General features: G+C 36.3%; 1 protein-coding gene across 2 annotated transcripts in view; it reads right to left on the bottom strand.

Moving 5' to 3' along the window:
* Positions 1-15,387: 15,387 nt before the first annotated feature.
* Positions 15,388-23,546, bottom strand: part of HNMT (histamine N-methyltransferase) — a 41,696-nt gene continuing 33,537 nt past the window's right edge. For both annotated transcript variants that reach the window (XM_035008127.1, XM_035008129.1), the window contains one exon: positions 15,388-16,104. In XM_035008127.1, coding sequence (XP_034864018.1) covers positions 15,749-16,104 — 356 coding nt within the window. In that variant the 3' untranslated portion in view covers positions 15,388-15,748. The remainder of the gene's footprint in view (positions 16,105-23,546) is intronic.

Consider the following 23,546-nt stretch of genomic DNA (forward strand, 5'->3'; position numbering starts at 1 on the left):
ACATTGTGGAATTTGAAGTTTAGGTGGCAGAGCTTTTATCTAGACATGGGCAAACTCTTTATGCTTGGTTGTTGTAGAGACCAGGAGTATTCATTTTTAAGATTTTATTTATTTGACAGAGAGAGATAGCGAAAGAGGGAACACAAGCAGCGGGGAGTGGGAGAGAGAGAAGCAGGCTCCCCACTTAGCAGGGAGCCCAATGTGGGGGGCTCAAACCCAGGACCCCGGGATCATGACCTGAGCCTAAGGCAAACACTTAACATCTGAGCCACCCAGGCGCCCCAAGACCAGGAGTATTTTTAAGTGAAAAGTGGATCTTGAATTATGGATTTTGTTCTAAATAAGTCAAAGAGAATATCATGTAACTTTGATGGAACCAATAATTCTTATGAGGAAATAACATTTTTTAAAAATTTTAGTTAAATTTGAAATGAGTATATTTTGGAATAGTTCTTGAGAATAGAAGTAAAGCTAAATGAGACATGACTGAAGAGCATCAATCAAATTATTTGGACCTAAAAAGAAAGAAAGAAATATTGAAGCATGCATAGTTAATTAGTAATATGAACAAAGTTTTGGAGGGTGGGAAGTGGCTGTCTCAATGCTCTAGCTATTACTTGAAATTAGCTCAAAGACAATAGTTGTGTATCAAGGCTAGAGTGTGGCACAGACTGTGCAATCAGACCCGAGTCTGAACTCCCACTGTACCACTTGCCTTAAGTATCAGTTTCCCCTGTAAAGTGGAAATATTAAAATCTCCTTCATGATTTGCAGAGATGAAGTGAAATACATGTATTGCTTAGCATACTGTCTGAAACATAGAAATAGGATTTTGCATATAGTCTCTCCCAGTAAATTTGCTATGCATCGGATTACATTGATATCACCTGGACTATTCAATTTTTCTTTCAAAGATGTTTGGGAATAAATTTAATAAAAGAACCCATTTGCTCTGCTTTTTCCCACTTAATGACTAAGCAAAACATAAGGCCTAGTGTCCCATGGGAAGAAGGCTAGATGGACCTAGATATTAGAGTTTCCCTTAAATAAAAAGCAGATTTATTCCTTCTGGCTGTGCTTTGCTTGCTGCCTCTCTCTCTAAGCAGTCGCTATGTTTTGGCTATGATTTTGTATTTATCATTATTAGAAGTTGGACAAGTATAAATTAGTCCTCCCCACTGCAAGCCAGTGGTCATTCCTGAAATAGAAATTTATTATTTCCCTCATGTTGTATCATATCCCAGAAAAGGATATTGCACTGGGTAGTGGGATGGGAGAGGAGTCTCTAAGGAAAACGAAAAACAGAGATGAGATTCTTGAAGTTCCTGCTCAAATGTGTCCTGTTCAAGAAATCTTCAACTGTCTAGTAAGAATTAATTGTTTTATATTCCCTCAAGTAATTTCTACTGCTTAATTTTACAGTTATGTCTCACTTTATCCTGTATTATATTTGTTTTCTTGTTAGTCTCTCTTAGCTGTCAATAACCACTGTGAGAGCTAGGCTGTCTTCTCATTCACTGCCACTTTTCTATTATACCTAGCATCCAGTCCTGTGCACAGGCGTCCAAACAAAGTCAGCTGCTGTCAACCACTCCCTCTCTGCAGTAACCCCAAGACTTGAGAGTCTTATTTACTGTGATTGTATCCATGGAAATGCTTAATTTGGGAATTGGGGAGATCTTTCAGGTAACTGTAATTAAATAAAACCCCATTTTGAGGAAAGAAAGATCGAAGATTGTGGAATCAGTTACCCTGTAATGCAAAAGGGCCTTTCTGGTCCTGCTGCCTTCCATCTCCTTGGCATAGACTGGTAAAACTGGCATCAAAGCCAATTTTTGGAAGAGGAGAGGAGAGGAGACCTCTTTACATCTATTTGCATGGTTGTGGTTATTTATTTCAATATTACTTTTGCTTCTCCAATGCTTCTCTCCCTGCTCCATGCAAATTCTTTTATTTTTCAAATTACTGATCCAAAGAGGGTAGGAGTGGGGGATCTTGCATGAAAGGAAAAGTCAATTGGCATATATGGTTATCTTGAATACCTGACATTTGAGTTTAGTTGTTACCCTCCTAAGAATTAAATAATGTATTTTTAAGGCACAAGACTGGGACTGCTAAAAACTCTGATTTTAAATAGCCATAGGTATCTGGGCCAGATTTAAACATATTATTCTTCGTGGGAAATGATTGTGTCTTACAGTTCCCTTCAATACTATTGTGCACAAGCCAGCAGATCTCTGTTCTTTTTGAAAATGTAAATCATACTTAAGAATTGTTCCAAAAAGAGTCTTGAGCTGAGTCCTTGGACGCAAAGTTGCAGCTCACTGCAGATTCTGATTGTTGAGTTTCAACTCACTGAGAATCAGGGGTTTAAAAGGGAAGCACTGACAAAACTTTAAGCCAGGGCAGCACAAACGGCGCCTTGATAATTTATAGTCTACAGGCAGCTCTTGGGTTTATTATCACAATGACAAATGCACTGTCATTGTTAATAGGATATTTCCCAGCAAGGACTTCTTGTTATGCAAGCCAGGTTTGGTATGTCATGCAGCGTGATAGCAATAAAGTCTACAAGAATTTGTAATGAACTTCAATTACTAATAGATTATGGTTAATGGGAAATATGTGCAGTAAAGATATGGGTTTTTATATGCGCCTTCTGGTATTCTACAAGGCAGTGATTTATGCTACAATTTATGTTAACATTTTCTGCTATGAAAAGGCCCAATTTGGTAGAAAGCCACTTCATCCATAACAAATATTCAAGATAATTTTTCACATAATATAAATGAAAGTATAAAATTAGATATTAATCTATTTCATTTTAGCATTTTTATTTTTATTGAAAATGGAGACTTTTTTCTCTCCTGAGTAGTACTGTTGGTTAAAAATTCTTGATATGAAACGAAAGCATGAGATATATTGATGTCTTTCAGCAAAGTGTAACATTTTGTATGTTAATTTCTTTAACTTCCTGCTGTAATTAAGGACCCAGTTAAGATTTTATATATGTTGGTGTCTAGCTTATGCGAGTATTTTTAAATTAAGAAAACCCACAAGTATTCATGTCAACATGAATTTATAATCCACATCATGATTCCTCTCACTATGGAGATTGACATCTGTGATAATAAATGTGGAAGTACATATATAAATGATTTATGTGTGTGTGTGTGCGTGGATGTGGCATAAACACACAAACGACACACATATATACAGTCTATACACATATATATATACTGGCAAAAACAGACAAAACTGGAAAATGCAAACCATAGCTTACAAAATGTAGAACCAAAAACTGCAATAAAATTAAACTACAAAAAATGAAATAATTCACCAAAAGACTTTGAGTTAAGTGATAATGAATTTAAAATTATGAACATAGAGCAGGCACAGTCTTGGGAACCCACTGAAAACATTTTATATCTATAAAATGTGTGTGCGTGTATGTGAGTGCAAAAAAGCTAAGATGACTTTTAAAAAGATGAATTTTAAAAAAGCTTGAACCCTAAAATCAGAATATATATTTTTAATGTTCTTCCTTTTCTTTTAATCCCTGAAATCATTATTTCTATAGGTCCTATATGATATCCTGCAAATGGCAGGTATACACATAATGAATGCATTGGTACTCACTCCTGTCCTTACTTAAAATAAATTTTGAACTGTGGTTTTTCCCTCTGACCCACCACGGTGCTAAGAATGATGAGTGGCCTCAGCGTCCAAGAATTAAGCTCTTGGACTCTGGAGAAGAGACCCAGTTCTGCCACTTCTTAGCTTAGACTGTGTACAAGTCCATCTAAACCTACCAAACCTCAGAGTTTTCATCTGAAAAATTAGATTAGTAAAAAATGCCCTTTTATTTTGAAAATTTAATGAAATAATGTCAAAAAATTTGCATAGTGCCTGACAAATAATGAGTGCATAATTCATTTTAGATATTATTTTTATTTGTACTGTTTAGAGAAATACTGGTCTAGATATGTCAGTGAATGATTAACATATGTATAAGTATTGCTATCATTATTTTTAATATTCCTTACAAGCTTCCATATCTTGTAGTTTTTGAGGCTCTAGTGAGCCAGAGAATCACCTGGTTGATTGATAAAAAGGCAGATTTCTGGGCCTCACCCACAAATCTAGAGTAGGACCAAGAAATTTGCATATCTAAAAATCTCCCCAGGTGATTCTTCTGCCCACTGAAATTTTAAAAGCAGTGCACTGGTACAATTACAGAATTTGTTGATGCTCATTTCTCTGTAAATTGTTGAAACAGAACTAAAATACCATGACTGACTAGTTCATCTGCTAGGTGAGATTTGACATCATGCTTATTAAACATCTAGAATCCAAGTGATTGATAAAATATGTACACTTTTCATCTTGATATTCTGGGCCTATTTGGGGAAAAATGTTTTTTCCTCAAAAATATCTGTTGACTTTCCTAGACCCAATATAAACTGTGTTGTATTTTTCAAAAGTTTTTCTCTTATTTTCTCAATGTTCTTTTTGGTCTACTTTACAGATTAGAAAAAAGATTCTGAAAAAGATGGGAAAGACTTGGATTAGATTAACCTGCTTGGATTAGGGCATTATCTTACTCCAAGTAAATTAGCATTGTACACAGAGGGTAGAATGTTGTTTCTCTCTCATGTAACAGTCTGAGGATAGGCAATAAACACACCCCTGTTGTGATTAACTCTGCTCCATGAAGACTCAGCTCCTTCCACCTTTTGCTCTGAATTTCCTATGACATTGCTGCTTTTTCTGCACATTCTGAGATAGCACACTACCGCATCCACATTCTAGTCATCCAGAAGGAGAAAAAGTGGAAGAGGAGAACTTAACTCTTGCTTTGTCAGCATAACCCACACACTGTGTTGCTTCTTCTCACATCCCATTGGCTGGAACTTAGTCGTATGACTATATGTAGCTCAAAGGGAGTATGGGAAATGTAGTTTTCACCTGGGGAGCCATGTACCTCATTAAAAATTAGACATTATGTTACCAGAGAAGAAGGGAGCATTGCTTTTGGGAAATAGTCTCTGCACATTACCTTACGTTTCTCCAGACAGGGGGAGTTACATAGACCTTATCATTTGCCATTACCAAGTCTCTTTTGTTATGGATACTCAAAAACTGATAATATGTTTACACAAGACCAAAATACTAGATCAATTCACTGTAATTGTCCTCCCCTGCCCAATAGGGCAGGCCAAAGTTATATAGGAGTTGCCTTTTGAGGGTAGTACATTGTAGGATCAAAGTTGACTAAGTTGAACAGGTGCTGTCTTTGTACCAGAGTCACCAAGGGAGATCAGTCCCTGGGAAATAGAATGAAAATTCATCAGCTAGGAGGTAATAGCCATAACGAAGCTTGGAGGGTTAGGAGAGAAAGGAACAGAGAATCAACAAGGATCAACATTAAGGGCAGCCAGGATGTGGTGGTTAAGAACATGGTCCCTAGGGTTCATCTGTGTGGGTTGGAATTCTGGTTCCACAAGCTGTGAGAATGTGGGGGAAGTGATACAAGCAATTTACACCTTGGCTTTCTTCTTTGTGAAATTGGGATAAAAATAGTTACTAATTCATAAGCTTGTTAGGAGGATTAGATTAAATAATGTAACACAGTGTCTAATACATTGTAACTCCTCAATAAATATTAACTATTATTCACATGGAGTCCTTAAAATTCTTTAAGGTCTGTTTTATTTATTTCTCCATGATCAACCCTTTTTCAAGCTGGAAATCTATAAATTAGACAGACCAAAGAAAACACAGGGAGCCAATGTTTACTCCACCATTCCTAAGACACACAGATGGGAAACCCATGGGTTGCCAACCTTGCCCAAACAAATCTGTCCCATGAGATTTCTTCTGAAGCAGTAATCCCTGGCTCATTTCCTTGTCTCGCTTTCTTGGTATTTTTTAAAAAATGAGAAAGAAGTCCAAACTATTCTCCCAATCAGACCTGGAGAAATAAAAAACCTAATAAAAATAGTATTAAACAAACCACAAAAACTGTAAAGCACCTCCCATTAAAAGCCATTGTGAAGTACATTAAACCTCTTGGAAAGCATGCAGAATGGTAGCAGTATCTTAATAAATAAGCCAAGGCTGCAATGTGCTTGTGCTGATAATAAGTAGCACGGAAGAACTGTCTCTTTTATAAAACCCTGGGATTTATGTCCAGTCTGCCTGCATCGGAAACTAGAGAATTAACTCATGAAATCCATCTATCAACCCAGGTAGAGAGAGGAATCACAGTGTAGAAATGAAATTAGCATGAAATTAGTTAGCTGTAGGACACAAATAGGGGTACTGACATTTTCCTGCATCTTCTGTATCAAATGTCTTTGGAGAACTCACCAAGCTTGGACTGTAGTTGATGGCCCCTATGATTTATTTCAACATTTTCTACCCTAGGCAGGTTGTTTGCAAAGTCCTTCAAGTATCATTAAGACAAATCAGGAAACAGATAATTCTTCAAGAGAAGAATATTATCATGGGAAGACATTGCTTATACAGAATATCCACAATGTGTCATTGCAGCCTCCAGAACAACGCATCACTGTATTTATTAATCCATTGCTACAGAGATTATGGCAATTTGACATGGAGCCCTAATGAATTTTTGGCACATTTGGAAATTGTGACTGTTGTTGCCCAGGGAGCCTCTTAAATCAACTCCCACCCCTTTACTGCAGTTGCCTTTTCACAGCGTATATCACATTGAGAAATGGATTACACAACCCATAGCTTTAACTACCCTGCATTAGTTGATTGCATTTTATGGATGTGTATTGCACGGTGTATGAATCATAGGGGAGCTAGGATATGAATGACAGATAATTTAAACATGAAATTAGTAATGCCTGGGACCTGGTAAGAATAGAGGTAGAAAAATAAAGGCAAAAGTCAAGGCAATGGTTGGGAGAACCCAGGTATTTGTGACTTGGTTAAAGCAAACTTACTAGTGAAGCATAGTGTTTAGAAAGAGTATTATTTTACCATTTTTTTAATATTACCCTTTGGGCCTCTGATGCTTCTTCTTCCCTTCTGTAAAAAGATCATTCCCCTTCTGTTTGCAGATGGACCTTTGAGAGCAAAAGAAATTTAGTTCTATGAAGTCTTACCTTTTAAGACAAGCTACATCTAAGATGAAAAAGCATATTAATTTAATTTGCCCACTGTACAGACACATAGTGTGAATTCAGAAGGTATGGAGTCTAGCTTACACCCTGTTACAAACTTTCTTTCAGAACTGGGCTAAATCATTTAACTTATTAGTACCTCAGCCTCTTCACCTTCAAAATAGGATAAAATTATCAGTCTTTCAAATTAAGTAATAATCGAATGAGATGTTATATGCTGTTCTATCTAGGACATCTGGGTGGCAAGTAGATACCCATGAGGATACTGTGAGGAAAAGGGTATTTGTTTCCAGGACAGACATAGACAGGGATTGGAAATGGCAAGGAGCATTACTTGAGACAGCCAAAGCTCATCTCTCATTCAAATGCCATGTAGTTTTACATTCCTGGCATCTCTCATTCCTGTGTGTGCTCCATTCCTGTCTTTCTAACTAACATCCTAATGAGGGCCTCCCCCCTATGGCCCACAATGGCTACTCTGGATTGACTCTATTTTAAGACCTTTCATCTCAGCTACTACAGAAAGCCACCTAGCCTCCTGAAGGTCCTTCAAATATGTTAAGCTCATTCCCACAACAGGGCCTCTGTACTTGCCTGTCCTTCTTTCTGAAATTCTCTTCCCTCAGCTCTTTGCATGCCTTCCTCTGCACTTCATTTAAACCTCTGTCCAAATCCCACCCCTTTAAAGAAGGCTTCCCTGACCATGCTAACTAATATTATACCCTCTGGTACTCTTTTCTCCTTATCTACTTTTATTTTCTTAATAGTGCCTATAGCTATCTGACATATATCTATTTTTGTCTGCCCTCCCACTAGAAATCAGGCCAGTGGCATTGGGAACTTAGTTTTCTTTACTGCAGTACTGCTCTTGTTTAGAACAATGCCTCACACAATAAATATTGGTTGAAGGTATATTTCATTAATGAATGACAGTGCAAATGCCAAATCTCCCCTGATTCATAATTTCAAAAAAATTTTTAAAGATTTTATTTATTTATTTGAGACAGAGCGAGAGAGAGCATGAGCAGGGGGGAGGGGCAGAGGGAGAGGGAAAAGCAGGCTTCCCACTGAGCAGGGAGCCCAACCCAGGGCTCCATATCAGGACCCTGAGCTCATGACCTGAGCTGGAAGCAGGTGCTTAACCCACCGAGCCATGCAGTTACCCCTATAATTTCAATTTTTTTAAGAAAAGAATTAAAAGGACCCATTTCATATTTTTCAAGAGAAACCACTCCAGTTTCTGGCCAACCAGTGAGTTGCCTCCTTGTGTTAGCTGCCCACTCATTGGTCTATTCAGATGGGGTTGAGATGGGGCCACTTCAGACAGTACAGAGCACGGGCACTTATAGCATCTGATGGGCAGATTTCCCAAAGTGGGTCTAGAGTGGCCCAACCCTGATGGCACCTTGGGCTTCATGAAGCATCAGCTCGGCTCCAGGAGACACAGAGCCCATCAACCTTTGGCTAGAAATGTCAAGGTTATGAATTATTAGATTGACTTCTCTAAGTACTAGCTCTCTGGCCTCAGTCATAATTTTCTTTAATTTTAATTTTTTTATCTGCTCTGCATTTTATATTAAATTTTATGAGCAATTAATAATAATCATTGCTAATATTTTTGAAATTCCTTGAGTCTGCCATTTTATGAGTGTATTTATGTAGCTTAACTCCTGGAATCCTTATGACCATCCTCTGAGGTAGAAAGGATGTTTATATTCATTTTGAAGGTGAAGAAATGTGAGAATCAAGAGAAAAATCAGTTACCCGAGGTCTCTTAGTGAATAACTAACGGAACTGGGGTTTAAACCCAGAGGTCTGGTTTTGCTTCTTCATCTAACTAGGCTTTATGTTATACATTCATTTCCCTGTTGGGTTTAGCAAGAAGTCCTTATTTCCTTAGAAATAACATTCTGATGGGGTAAACACATCTAAATACGCCTTTAAAATGACAAAATATTCTGAGTAAGCTATTCTTATTAAGCAAAAATTTAAAATACATTAAATATACATTTACGTATGTGCAATTTCACAGACTTATTATCTAGTATTCTTTGTGATCTTTGAATCTGTTTTTATGGAGATACACCAGAAATAATTACTTTTTTTTGACCAGTTTGGCAAAATGTTTCATTAAGAAAATTGCCAATTTTTATAATGAGCAAATATCAGGGCCCTGTAATACTGTGTTCCACTTAATGTCTTCTCTGGATTTTGGAAATACTCTCTAACAACAAAATCAAAAAAGTGTCAGAAATACTTTAAATAAGTTAAGGTTTATACAAACACTAAGGGCAATCATCAATTTTATTGGGTTCTTGAGCTATGCTTACAGTAAGAATATAAACACACAGGTAAAAAAAAAAAAAAGAATATAAACACATAGATACAAGGTGAATGCTTGAGAAAGAAAGAATTCACTAAACACCCATTACTTAGGATCCATATTCATGGCACCCTATTAAACACTAGGAAATGTATAATTTTGTATAAAACAACATTCCAAATTCATGTTACACTCTTTTTTCAGAACCAAAAGTGTGAACTTGAAAAGTCAGCAGTTTCATTCCTTGTACCTACTTTCCACCACTGCCTGGTAGGTACTAATGGGGATTTTTTTTTTTTTAATATATATATAAAGGCTCAAGTGTTCCCATTACATTAACAAATTGAAGCAGAGAATTTATCTTTTTTTCTTTTCTCTTTCTTTCTTTCTTTCTTTCTTTCTTTCTTTCTTTCTTTCTTTCTTTTTTTTTAGTAAGCGATGTTTATAGGGATAAGAAAGGCCATTTTTATAAATATCCATCTATGGAGTGCTATTCTTTTCTATCTGTAAGTAGCATGTTAATTCTATTCTTGTTTTGCATGTGTGCTTTTCAGAGAAGGCCATAATTCGCTCTATAGAGTCTTGATTTCTATCCTTTTGGGGAAGTTGTTCAAGGTCGTCATGGCCCATATCCATCAATTATGCCTGCCTCACAGATTTCCTTTGTCAGTAGTACATATCAATATGATTAATGGTTCAGGGTTCATATTCAGGAACCTGATTGGATTACTGTCATTTCATTTGTTATCACTGATAATTCAGAAAACATTGATGAGGTTGTCTAAGAAAAGAGGGCAATGCAAGCCAGTTTTACTTATAATGAACAACAAGGCTTAGTCTTTTGTTAGCAAAAATAGGCTGTGCACTCCAGTATACTTCCTGGACCTCAGCTAGGAGATTAGGGAGGGGTATTAACTCTACAAGTATTTCCTGCAGCATTAAGTGGTAGTTCTATAAGATGAAAAAGTGAATACCACACTATGTTGAAGGCTTCATAACTGGGAGAATGGGGGTTCATGAGCTCTTCAGTAAAACCTAACTTTTATTCTGTATGTAACAAAAAGTAGTAATTATTTACTTACTTTAAATATATCTTCATTTATTAATTATAAATTATTGGATTATTTACTTATTTAAAGAGATGTACTGTTTTTATAAGAATGATAGATGTTTGCCATTAAAGATAAAATAAAGCACATTCAATAAGTTTTCAAAAATCCTCGGAAATCCTGTCCAAGGATGACTCTTAGTCTTAAAGGAGATCTTAGACAGAGGAACATAAGAGACTCTAGAGTGTTGAAATAGATTCAGGGTTTCTGGAAATTTGGTAAATTATACAAAGTGCATTTTAAGTCAGTGGAAATCTGCCCCCCACCAAGGAAATTGTGTTGATATAGCCACCTCTCTTTTTGAGGGTAAACATTTTGTTCTCATTTTAACTCCTTCCACTTATGTAAATTTCTTTTTTTTTTTTTAAGTTTTTAAATTTTAATTCCAATATAGTTAACATACAGTGTTATATTAGGTTCAGGTGTACAGTATAGTGATTCAGTAACTCTATACATTACTCAGTGCTCATAATAATAAGTGTACCCTTAATCCCCATCACCTATTTCACCCAACCCCTCACCCTCTGGTAACCATCAATTTGTTCTCTATAGTTAAGAGTCTGTTTCCTTGGTTTTTCTTTCTCTCTGTCTTTTTTCTTTGTTCCTTTGCTTTGTTTCTTAAATTCCACATGTGAGTGAAATCATATGCTATTTGTCTTTCTCTGACTTATTTCACTTAGTATTATACTCTCTAGCTCCATCCATGTTGTTGCAAGTGGTAAGATTTCATTCTTTTTTATGGCTAAATAATATTCCATTATATATATATATATAAAATCACCTCTTCTTTATCCATTCATCAATCGATGGACACTTGGGATGCTTCCATATCTTGACTATTGTAAATAATGCTGCAATAAACATAGGGGTGCATGCATCCCTTTGAATTAGTGTTTTTGTATTTTGAGGATAAATACCCTATAGTGCAATTACTATATTGTAGGGTAGTTCTGTTTTAAACTTTTTGAGGAAACACCATACTGTCTTCCACAGTGGGTATACCAGTTTGCATTCCCAACAGTGTACTACAGTTCCTTTTTCTCTACATCCTTGCCAAAACTTGTTTCTTTTTTCTTTTTTTATTAAGATTTTATTTATTTGAGAGAGAGAATGAGAGAGAGAGAGCACATGAGAGGGGGGAGGGTCAGAGGGAGAAGCAGACTCCCCGCTGAGCAGGGAGCCCGATGCGGGACTCGATCCCGGGACTCAAGGATCATGACCTGAGCCGAAGGCAGTCGCTTAACCAACTGAGCCACCCAGGCGCCCCTGTTTCTTTTAGCCATTGTGATAGGTGTGAAAAATATCTCTTTGATTTGCATTTCCCTCATGATGAAGTGTTGAGCATCTTTTCATGTGTCTGTTGGCCATCTCTATGTCTTCTTTGGAGAAATATCTGTTCATATCTTCCTATTTTTTAATCGATTTTTTTTTTTTTGGTGTAGAGTTGTATAATTTCTTTATATATTTTGGATACTAACCCTTTATCAGATATGTCATTTGCAAATATCTTCTCCCATTCAGTAGGATGACTTTTAATCTTGTTGGTTTGTTTCCAATCAGTTTTGTTGTTCAGAAGCTTTTTATTTTAATGTAGTCTCAATAGTTTATTTTTTACTTTGATTTTCCTTGTCCTCAGGAGACCTATCTAGAAAAATGTTGCAATAGCTTATGTCAGAGAAGTTACTGCTTGTGCTCTGTTTTAGGATATTTATGGTTTCAGGTCTCACATTTAGGTTCTTAATCCATTTTGAGTTTATTTTTGTGTATGGTGTAAGAAAGTGGTCCAGTTTCATTCTTTTGTATGTTGCTGTCCAGCTTTCCTGACACCATTTTTTGAACAAACTGTCTTTTTCCCATTGCATATTCTTGTCTCCTTTGTTGAAGATTAATTGACCATATACTTATGGGTTTATTTCTGGGTTTTCTATTCTGTTCCATTGATCTATGTGTCTGTTTCATACCATGCTGTTTTGATCACTGTGTTTTGTAATATAACTTGAAGTCCAGAATTGTGATGCTTCCAGTTTAGTTTTTCTTTTTCAAGATTGCTTTGGCTATTTAGGGTCTTGTCTGGTTCCATACAAGTTTTAGAATTGTTTGTTCTAATTGTTTGAAAAATGCTGTTGGTATTTTGATAGGGATTGCACTAAATGTATAGATTGTTTTGGGTACTATGGACATTTTAACAATATTTGTTCTTCCAGTTCATGCACATGGAACGTCTTTCCATTTCTTTGTGTCATCTTCAATTTCTTTCATCAAATGTTTTATAGGTTTCAGAGTACAAGTATTTCACCTCTTTGGTTAGGTTTATTCCTAGGTATTTTATTGGTTTTGGTGTAATTGTAAATTGAATTAATTTCTCTTTCTGCTTAATTATTAGTGTATAGAAATGCAACAGATTTTTGTACATTGATTTTTGTATCCTGCAACTTTACTGAATTAATTTATCCGTTCTAGTAGTTTTTTTGGTGGGATTTTTAGGATATATATATATTATCATATTATATATTATATACATATATAATCATGTCATCTGCAGCAGTCACTTTTAACATTTCTTGTAGGGATGTTTTGGTGGTCATGAAGTCCTTTAGTTTTTGTCTGAGAAATTCTTTATCCCTACTTCTATTCTGAATGCTAGCATTTCTGGATAGAATATTCTTGGCTGCACATTTTTCCATTCAGCACTTTGCATATATGCCACTCTCTTCTGGCCTGCAAAATTTCTGCTAAAAAATCCACTGATAGCCTTATGGAGTTTTCCTTGTAAGTAATTTTCTTCTTTTCTCTTGCTGCTTTAATTTTTTTTTTCTTTATCACTTCTTTTTGCCATTTTAATTATTATGTGTCTTTGTGTGGACTTTCTTGGGTTGATTTTGTTGGGGGAATCTCTGTGCCTCCTAGATCTGGGTTTGTTTCCTTCCCCAGATTCAGGAAGTTTCAGCTATTAATCCCTCAAATAGATATTCAGCCCCCTTTTCTCTCTTTTCTTAGAGATCCCTATAATGCAAATGTTACTGTGCTTGATGGAGTCACTAAGTTCCCTAAGTCTATTCTCATTTTGTCTTCCATGTTGATAATTTTTTCTTCTCTTTCCTCTAGCCTACTATTTATTCCATCTAGTGTATTTTTAATTTCATTTATTGTGTTATTCATCTATGATTGGTTCTTTTTTATCTCTTTGTTAAGGATCTCACTGATGCATCCACTCAATTCCCAAGTCCAGTGACTATCTTTATGATCATTACTTTAAATTCTCTAACAGGCATATTACTTATATTCATTTCATGTAGGTCTCTTGCTGTGGTTTTGTCCAGTTCTTTCATTTGGAACATATTCCTCTGTCTCCTCATTTTGTCTAATTCTCTATGTCTGTTTCTGTGTGTTGGGAAAGTCAGCTATGTCTCCTACTCTTGAAAGTAGTGGGTGGGGCACCACTTTTAACAAGGTGGTGCTGGTCCTCTTCTATAGGGTACATGCAGTTGCTGTGAAGACCAGGCCTGGCCAGTGATGCTCTGCAAAGCCCACATGGGTAGGGAGTGCAGTTTTAACAAGGTGTGTATGGAGGTGACCTGCTGCTTGGAACAAGGCCCCACAAAACACACAGGAGACTCAGTGTTGGCAAGATTTATGCCAGTCTTCTAAGGGAGGAGACTGCAGTGCAGTCAAGTGACTGGGAAGGGCAAATCTGCTGTGAGGGGCTTAGTGTAAGCAAGTTAGGTAAGGAGTGTGGGCTCTGCTGGTTTCTGAAGGTGGTGAAGCATTTATGCTGATGGGTGGGAGATGGAAATGGCAGGTCCTTTGTTTCTGGAGGAGTCTGTCAGGGAAATATGTTTCTCTGGGACATGTTCTGAGATTAGTAAATAATTCTCCCTCCCATATGCCCCAGGCATTTTTCAAACTGCTGCTTCTATGCTGTATCTCCATGGGCTATTTGTTGTGCTGTCTCCTTTAAGGACAGGGACTCAGTTTCCTGTAACACACTGGGCTCTCCCAGAGCAGAGCCTACTAATTTTTAAAATTCCAGTCTTTAAGTCATGCTGGTTGTAAGAACTCATGAAATTCAGCCCCTCTTGCTTTCAAAGCCAAATGTCATGGGGATTCTTCTTCCCCATGCAGGCTCACTGGTGTGACCGTCTATTTCTAACCCTTCTCCATGCCCCTGGCTCCTCCCAATTGCAGACAGCTAGGACCCTTTCAGCTCACCACCTCATCTTCATCTTTCCTATCCTCTTCCATGTGGCCTCTTCTTTACCTTTAGTTGGGGTGTTTCTTCTGCCTGTCTTTTGGTGGTTTTCTGTTATTTATGCTGATTTGAGTGTTACCATGGGACTAGGTGAACTTAGGGTCCTTCTACTCTGCCATCTTCCCAGATTCCTACACTTATGTAAATTTCAAACATATCAAAGATTTATTTTTTTTAAGTGAAACTATATTTTTTATAATAAAGCATGTAAATATTCTAAAACCTTGTTTTAAGAAGGCCTTTAAAAATGTGTCAGAAACCCAGAAATAAGAAAGAAAGAAAAAAACCCTAAAATTTGACTGAATAAAATAGAAAAAAACTTCACTATATCAAAAAACAAGCAAAATACTATAAAATCAAAGATAAAAGATAAACAATAAAGATAAAAGAGAAAACAAAGTAGAAACAAATGGGACACCTAACAAATAATTTTGTAATATCCTAAGGTGCTTATTTTTAGTAATCAATAAAAACAAGATAGAAACTACTAAAAGAATGTGCACAGACAAATAATTCTTCACAAAAGGGAAAAAATCAATAAACATATACTTTTTCATATATATCAGTAATCCATAGCACATGTTTTATTAATATTTTGGGAAATTCCAGTACAATCAACAAATGGAAAGGATTTTCTTGTCAATAAGCCAGTGAAACTTAGTAGTCTCATTTTTCTAGCTTATGTGGTATTTATTCTGAATGTGGCCTCTTGATGTGGGGAAGGAATGGGATAAGACTAACAGTATCCTCTATGATTCGCATGGAAATCTGAGAATGTCTTGGAATTTTCTAGATTTTATATATGAGACAATGATCTATTTATATTGAGATGTGTTTATAATTTTAATACAGAAATAAATGATCAACATTATTCAAAATATAATTTTTTAATACACTTACATGTTGATATTTATGCCTCAACCACTATGAAACTCAGACTATTATTAAAAAGAACCTTTCCCTCTTTCTTTACACTGAATTCAGACTCTTGCAGATCTTTCATAATTTCTGCTTTGAGATCAGGTGGTGCTGTTGTATTAAAGTAGCAGGTTTCTGTCAAAAAATCACAAAGCAGTTCTCCATTTTCATTGCCATCAATAAAACAATCAGATATGTCCATGGTGGACAGAAGGTCGTAACACTCATACTTAATCCCCAATTTATCCAGCATCTGAGTGAGGTCAGACGATGTGACATACTGACAGAGGTCATCCTGAGGTAAGCGGGATCCGTACTTTTTCCACAGCTTGTCCCAGCCACTGATTCCTGTGTGATAAAACAAAGTTCATGCTTTTACTTATTCTTCTTCTCATTTCCCTTCTCTGCCAGGAAGTATACTACATGCTTAGAATAAAGCAGCAATAAAGAAATATTCTTGCCTTTGGGTAGCTTAATTTAAGAGGTGCACAGCAGGGAGAAAGAAAGTTAAATACACAAGTAAATAAATCACATATCAGATGGTGCTAAGTGCTAATGAAAAACAAATCAGAACAAGGAATAAGGAGGGTTAAAGAGTTGGATGGGTTGCTGTTTATATAGAGTGGTCACAGAAAGTCTCTGTAATAATGTGACATTTGAGCAGAGATATGAGAACAAGCCATGTAGGTATCAGAGGGAAGATTACCTTAGGTACAGAAAAGAGCAACTACAAAGGCCCTGAGGCAGGAGTATGCTTGTCATGTTAAGAACTAGCCAGGAAACCAGTGAGATTGGAATTCAGTGAGCAAAGGGGAGAATAGAAGAAGATAAGAATGGATGAGTGGTGGGGAAGTAGATAGGGTGCCATATCATGTGGGATGAGATGGGAAGCCATTGTAGAGTTGTCTGAAATAACTTTCTGGATCGATGAACATATTCTATATCTGCATTGTCCAATATGGTAGCCACTAACCATCTGTGGCTAAGGAACATTTGAACTGTGGCTAGTATGAACAAGAAAATGAATTTTAAGCTTTACTTCATTGCAATTCATTTACATATCAATTTCAATAGCCAAATGTGGCTTTTATACTGGACAACACAACATTAGATTGACTCAACCTGATTTACATTTTAATAAGGTTACTTAGTCACACAGATGAGAATAGACTATAGGGCCATAAGGGCAGAAACAGGGAGAACGGTAAGGAGGTTATGGCAATAATCTGGGTGACAGAAGATGGTAAATTGGAGCAGCTAGCTTTTGGAGGTGATGAGAAGTGGTTGGATTTTTTATATATTACGCTCCTAGATCCAGTGAGATTTGCCAACAATTTGGATATTGGGTATGAGTGAAAACAGAGTCAGTGACCCCGATGATTTTGGCCCAAGTACCTGAAAAGAGAGAATTGCCATTATTGGAAGTGGGAAGAATGAGGGAGGAGCAGTTTTAAATGTATCATCAGGTGTCGAGTTTTGGAAATATAAATATGAGATATCTATTGATACCTCTTGGACATTCCAGGAGTAATAGGAGGAAGGCAGGGGTTTATGTGAGTCTTGAGTTCAGAGGAGAGGATCTAAGAGTAAGAACTGAAACAGAGAGAAAGAGCACAATAAATACAATGATAATTTTCTCAAACAAAAAATGAGGTAGCCACTCATGTCTCCACTTATAAGATGCTGCCTTGCACTGCCAATAAATAGGCTGATTCTTACAAATTTTCTTCCCAGCTTTAGAAGATGTTTTAGCAATGTCTATTGTGTTTAATTGTAAACCCAGCCCAGTGTAGAAGCTAAGAGATGCAGCCTCTGAGGGAGAGAGACACAGGTTGGAATGTACTTCTGACACTTCATGAATAAGATGAGATTTGTTATTTAGTCTCTGAGAACCTTAGTTTTCTGATCTATAAAGTGGGGATAACCATACTTACCTCAAATGCAAGTGCAAGTATTAAATGAGATAATTTAAGTGAATTGTTGCACAATGCTAAGCACATGCAGATGGGTAATAAGTACTTATAAATGAACATCATATGGAATTAGTTTGATAATATATTTTCACTGGCTGTAATCTTGAGACTGTGAAAAAGCAAACTTGCTGTTTAGAAATCTATAATACTACTACATCAACACAAATGAGCATCTGTTTGTGGACCCTCTAATACCTGCATATAATAATGGGATGTTACATACACAGTTGATACAGTGTAGTAATTAAGAGGGTCTATAAAGCCAACTGCCTAAGTACAAAGCCTGACTTTTCCTCTGATAGCTCTATGAAACTTTCCCTCAGTTTTATCACCTGCAAAACAGGGAAAACAATAGAATTTATGCATAGAATTGGGGCAAGAAAAAGTAAAGGAAATAAGAACCATGACTGGCACACGTAGTAAATAAACATTGTTCAAGTACTGGAAAATTAAGTTGGACTTGGCAAAGCAATGTAAGAGAGAACCTATATTCCAGGATTAATAGTGAAGATTTCAAAGGCTTGAGATTTTTTTGGTTCCCAAGCCTCTTTTATGGTCTAATGAAGTAACTGACTCTCCAGCAAAGTACACAAACAATAAATACCTATACAGTTACGCATATGATTCTTGGATGCTCAGAGACTCCTGGCCCTCATCCATGGATTAGGCTAAAGTCTCCTGATTGAACTCAACAAAACGGACTATCCAAGGCAGAAAAGAGTAAAATTTAAATAGCTTAGATAATTGACATTCCACTAATATTTCAGAGGGAGCGATAACTGCAGGGTATGCTCTAGAAGGTAAAATTGGAATGAAGGAGAAAAAACAAAGCCTCAGTCCAATGAAAAAAAATAGGGTCATGAGTATGTATTAAAAAATCTTTCATTACAAAGACAGTGATTATCTGCCCAAATAAGAATACGCCTACAAATAAGACTTTACAAGAAAATAAATATTTCAATGAGTTGAAAAGAAGCTCTACTATCATTATTATTTTTATTTTTAAGCTGATAGAGAAAAAAAATAACCAAATACTGATTGCAGAAAATTTACTGGTGTCAGTGTTGTGTGACTTGGTGCCATTTCTGAGCTGAGCAATTATACACTTTCTAACTGATGCATTATCATAATGGCTCTCAGTGGGCACAACATATGGTGTTACTTTTGTTTCCAACATGATATAAACCAGGTTCTTTTTTCTCATTGTATTAAAAATAACACCCCATGATTTGCCTCCTTCCTTAGTCAGGTAAGGAGAGGGGAGAACAAAAAACTAGTGTCTCCTTCTGGCTAAACCCCCTTAACCAGAGAAGTTGCATTTTAACTAGCAACTCTCAAAACTAGTGCCTGGCTACTACATTTGCAGAAAAACATGCTACTACTGATATCATTTTAGTGTGAGACACTCATTTTAAAAATCCACCTCATTTGTCCTTATTTCTCTTCCTTTTCATCCCCAGATCAAATCTTTTATCTTTATATAATCAGGAACTTCTGCTTGTTATAATTAAATGACTATTTACTGAGCTGGGCTAGTTCTGTAACTGATACTTACAAATACAGATAAAAGCCTCTCTTCCCTCAAGCAACATGTATTCTAACAGTAAATGCTGTCATTTAACTCTGATTTCAATTTCTCTGTCTTTTCCTAATGAGTTTCATTTGCCTACTCTCCATCGCTTTTCTCTGCCTATTCCAGCATGCACTTTAGTGTGTGTGTGTGTGTGTGTGTGCATGTGTATCTTCTTTATTGAGTCTTTTACTCCTGTTTATTAAACCTATCTTCAAATCTCCAGAACTTTCTATGTTCTCTGATTCCAAGTCCATCATGTAGTTTTAGCCAAAACATGCTCTTTTCTTAGACACATTCAGAACTAGTAGTTTAGAATATTATAAGGCAGAAATAATAAGTGATTATAAAATATTTATTCCATTCAATTCAAATATCTATTGGGTGTGTTCTAGGTGCCAAAGAGATGAGAAGCAGAATGACTGCTCTCAAGGAGCTCTCTTTAAACTCCTCGTATGCCTCTGATAAGAAACATAGCACACTGCCCCAAGTGTTTACATGCCTCCTCCACTACATAGGAGCTGTCCAAAAGCAGAGGAAAAGTAATAGTCATCTGCATCCTACAGAGGCTAGCAGTGACTGACTGTAGAAGCTCAAGAAAAGCTGAATGAACCAAACCTACAAAACAGCTATCCTGTGCAGACAACATGGGACTGAGAGTACAGGCTGTGTACTGTTTTCAATATGGCTGAACACACATGGTACCTAGGTACACGTGGTACACATGGAACACAGAGCCAACCTAGATTTCTCCATAATTCTGGAAACTGACCCCATATTTCATTATCTTATGATTAATAAATTGCAAAAATGAGTGTCCATATGCTACTCAAATAACAGTAATTCAGTCTATTCAGAGAAATAACTTGTCAATTCAGTAACAGGTCAGTGTCTGAGATGGACAGGAAAGAGCCTTAGCTATGTGGCATATTTAAGATGACCCTTTAAAGCAAGATGGTAATCCAGACATACTATTATCTGCCTAGATATTAGCTATATGAGTGTTCCTGGAAATTTAATTTAGTAACTAGTTCTAGGTTTGTCTGAATCGTCTGCAGTGAGCACCCAGTTTTCTGCGTTGAAGTGTAGCTATGGATGACAATGCTGCCTGAAACAAAGCTTTCTTCCCAAACAGGTTTCTGCACTTCTAGGTAATTATGAAGCAAATTCTACCCAGAAAGTGACTGCAAGAGGCTTGATAAGAACAGAACTTAGTGTGAACCATTTTGGTATAGGTGTTCCAAGTTTTAGGGCAATATTCAAGTTTAAGGAATGTTTTCATGGGGTAAATATGGAGAAGGGGGTTTCAAGGATTATAGTTTGAGCTGAGAAGGCAGTTTAGGGCAATGGTTTTCTTATGGGGTGAAGGAGGAAGTTACTCAGGCACCTCATATGACCCGGGAAGCATTCTCAAACTTGGTTGCCATCTACAAGACTGGTCTGGGCAGACAGGGATTTGAAGTGGTATCAGCAAATGAAAAAATGAACAATAAAAATGTAGATCAATCCTATACATGTTAATTGGATATAAGACAAATCTGATTGCAAATTTCTTGTGATTCAATTTGTTTTTTCTGTTGGAAACTGGCCATGATCTATCTTTCTAAAAGCTGACCCATATATTTGTATTGACTTTGTTAATGCAACAAAGAAAATATTGCTATTTTTAAAAAAGGAAACTGCAGCCACTTCCATACACTAAGGGGCAATACAGTTTATCCTGGGGAAATATACTGTGGCTAAGACAGGTTCATAGGTGCACAGATTTACCCAGGTGAGAGAGGTAGATCAAAAGGGAGTTAAACTGCTCCAAGGAACAAATAAGAGGGATGGAAGGGAAAAGTGAGGAGTTGGTATCTTAGGAAAAGTAGTGAGGTAAGAGGATATGGGTGAGGTCTGGGAGAAGTTACGAGTGGGTGCAAGAGAGAAGGGCACCACTGAGCAGGAGAAAAGCTAGGAAAAGAGTGGCTGTGGGACTTTGCGCTAAATTCTGTTCCTGCTGTCCTTCTATGCCATCAGTCTTGCCATCTCCCAAAAATCAAAGAATGGTGCTTTCGAGAATGTAGGAAATAGGGCTCTGTCTGTGTTTGGAGCAAAGCAGAACAGGATAAGAAAAGGCAGGTGAAAGACATGCAAGGTTTGGAGATAGGAAATCAAAAATTGAACTGGCAGCAGCAGTTTGGGGCAAACAGTGGTTGGCAACCATCAGGAGCATGTAAGCATGACCCCCAAGATCCTTAGGAGTCATGGGGAAAGGGATGGATGACCCAAGTTACTTGGGATAAGGGATCCCATCATTTTTTTTCTGGATTTGTAAGAGTTATAAGTGATCCCCTAAGACTGGGGAATCTGGAGACATTCAGTTTATACTAAACTGATGACAAGATCAACATATTTGACAATTTTATTTACCTTTTCAAGTAGAATATTTTCTTTACTGAAAAGGAAACTATATTGATCAAGGTGGCTTGTTTTTTATTACATATATTTAATTAATTTCTTTCCTTAATAACTCTTCTGATAGAGGCAATAAAGCTGTAACTTTTAGCCTTAGGAGATAATTGGAAAGTCCAAAATAAAATGCCTAAATTTATCTTCTTTTGTTAAGTTGTTCTTTAAGAAGAAATGTATGTATGATATTTCTCTTGTAGCTGTACAAATCTCTTCTCAGAAAAGTGCATGTGATAAAGGCGGGGGGTCATTAGAGTCCCTTTAATAATTGGACATTTGTTATTTGTTGCATTCTTACGTGTAGGAACAATGTCTATGAACAATGTTGTCCTCTTTGGGATACCTGTCTCCCATGATGAGTACAGTAATGAGGAGTTTTTTACTGTATACAGAAAAAGTTAGCAAAATATTTCCACCATCAAATGACATTGACTGAGTATCTTTTGACTCAAAATACTTTTTAAGAAAAAGCTAATTGATATTTGAGTCTTTACTCCCTTTCTTTGATTTTTTCCCTGTGAATGTATATATACATAGTATAAAACATAGTACATACATACATAGTACATATGAACCACATATATGCATAGATGCAATGCAGTGTAGGTATGATTATCTAGAAATAGCCCTTGAATAAACTAAGACTCATAGACCAAGTTCACACAGCTAGGAAATGCCTCAGCATTCTTGCTGCATGTATCACCATATATTTCACCGTGCCTGTTTTGGTTTGAACATTTCTTGATACTAATAATTGTATTAATTGTATTGTATTAATATAATTGTATTAATTGGATTGTATTAATATGGATTGCATTAATATAATTCATGAGATAGCCAGCAGAATACTGTATTCATAAGGGTACTTAGTCAGTTCTCAGTTGTTTGCAGACTACTCATGTCAAACTTTAGACTGGCTTTTTCCTCTTGGTAGAAATATATTCGTAGAAAGCTGCTTTCTGACACTGAAATACTTAACTTCTGAAAATATTTAAGAATAAACCAAATATAAGAAAGAGTGGATCTTCTATTGATATGAAATATATCCTAATATCAAACATACATGACTTCTGGATAAATTGTTATTTCTATCGGTAACACTTTTTCTTTATTATTGATACAGATTATCAAGAATAGACTGCTCTCATTGGTAACAACTAAGTTTTCTTTTGTATTCCTAAATGTAGTATAATGGCTTTACCCAAGTGTCTTAATTTAGACAGAGGTTAGTAGGAAGCATCCAGTTCACATAAGCCCTTCTAAATGGGAAAACAGAACTCTCCCACATAAATGAGCATTTTTAATTAACCAGAGATAAAAATAGTATATCAAAATGTTCCTTTAGGGAAGAGGTTGTATACAGGAACTCTCATTTGCAAAAACTCCCACGTGAGTTCAAACCTAGAATTACAGGCAACAACCCTATTTGCCATCTTAAAGTCATTTCTCATATTTAAGAATTGATGAATTTTGTGACATATGGTTTTGAGTAGGGGGTCTGGTATACACTTAGGAAGATAGAGACTGTTGTATATCTAGAATCAATCTGCCTAGCACTATGTAGACAATCCACGAAGATTGCTGAATGAAAGAAGTAATGAATTAATGAACTCAACAATGTCAGTGTTTCATTTATTAACATGTTTACTTCTCTATGTGGTACTTATTATATACTGGAAGCAACATGACATGATCAAATGCCCTCTTTGGAAAATAAGACAGAAATACAAAACAAGTGAACAATTTCTGGTAGTTATTTGAGAAAATCTACCATGAACAATATTGATAATGGCTCT

Source organism: Mirounga leonina, unplaced genomic scaffold (genome assembly GCF_011800145.1).
Source record: "Mirounga leonina isolate KUSES-001 unplaced genomic scaffold, KU_Mleo_1.0 Mir_151, whole genome shotgun sequence".
Taxonomy (NCBI): Eukaryota; Metazoa; Chordata; class Mammalia; order Carnivora; family Phocidae; genus Mirounga; species Mirounga leonina.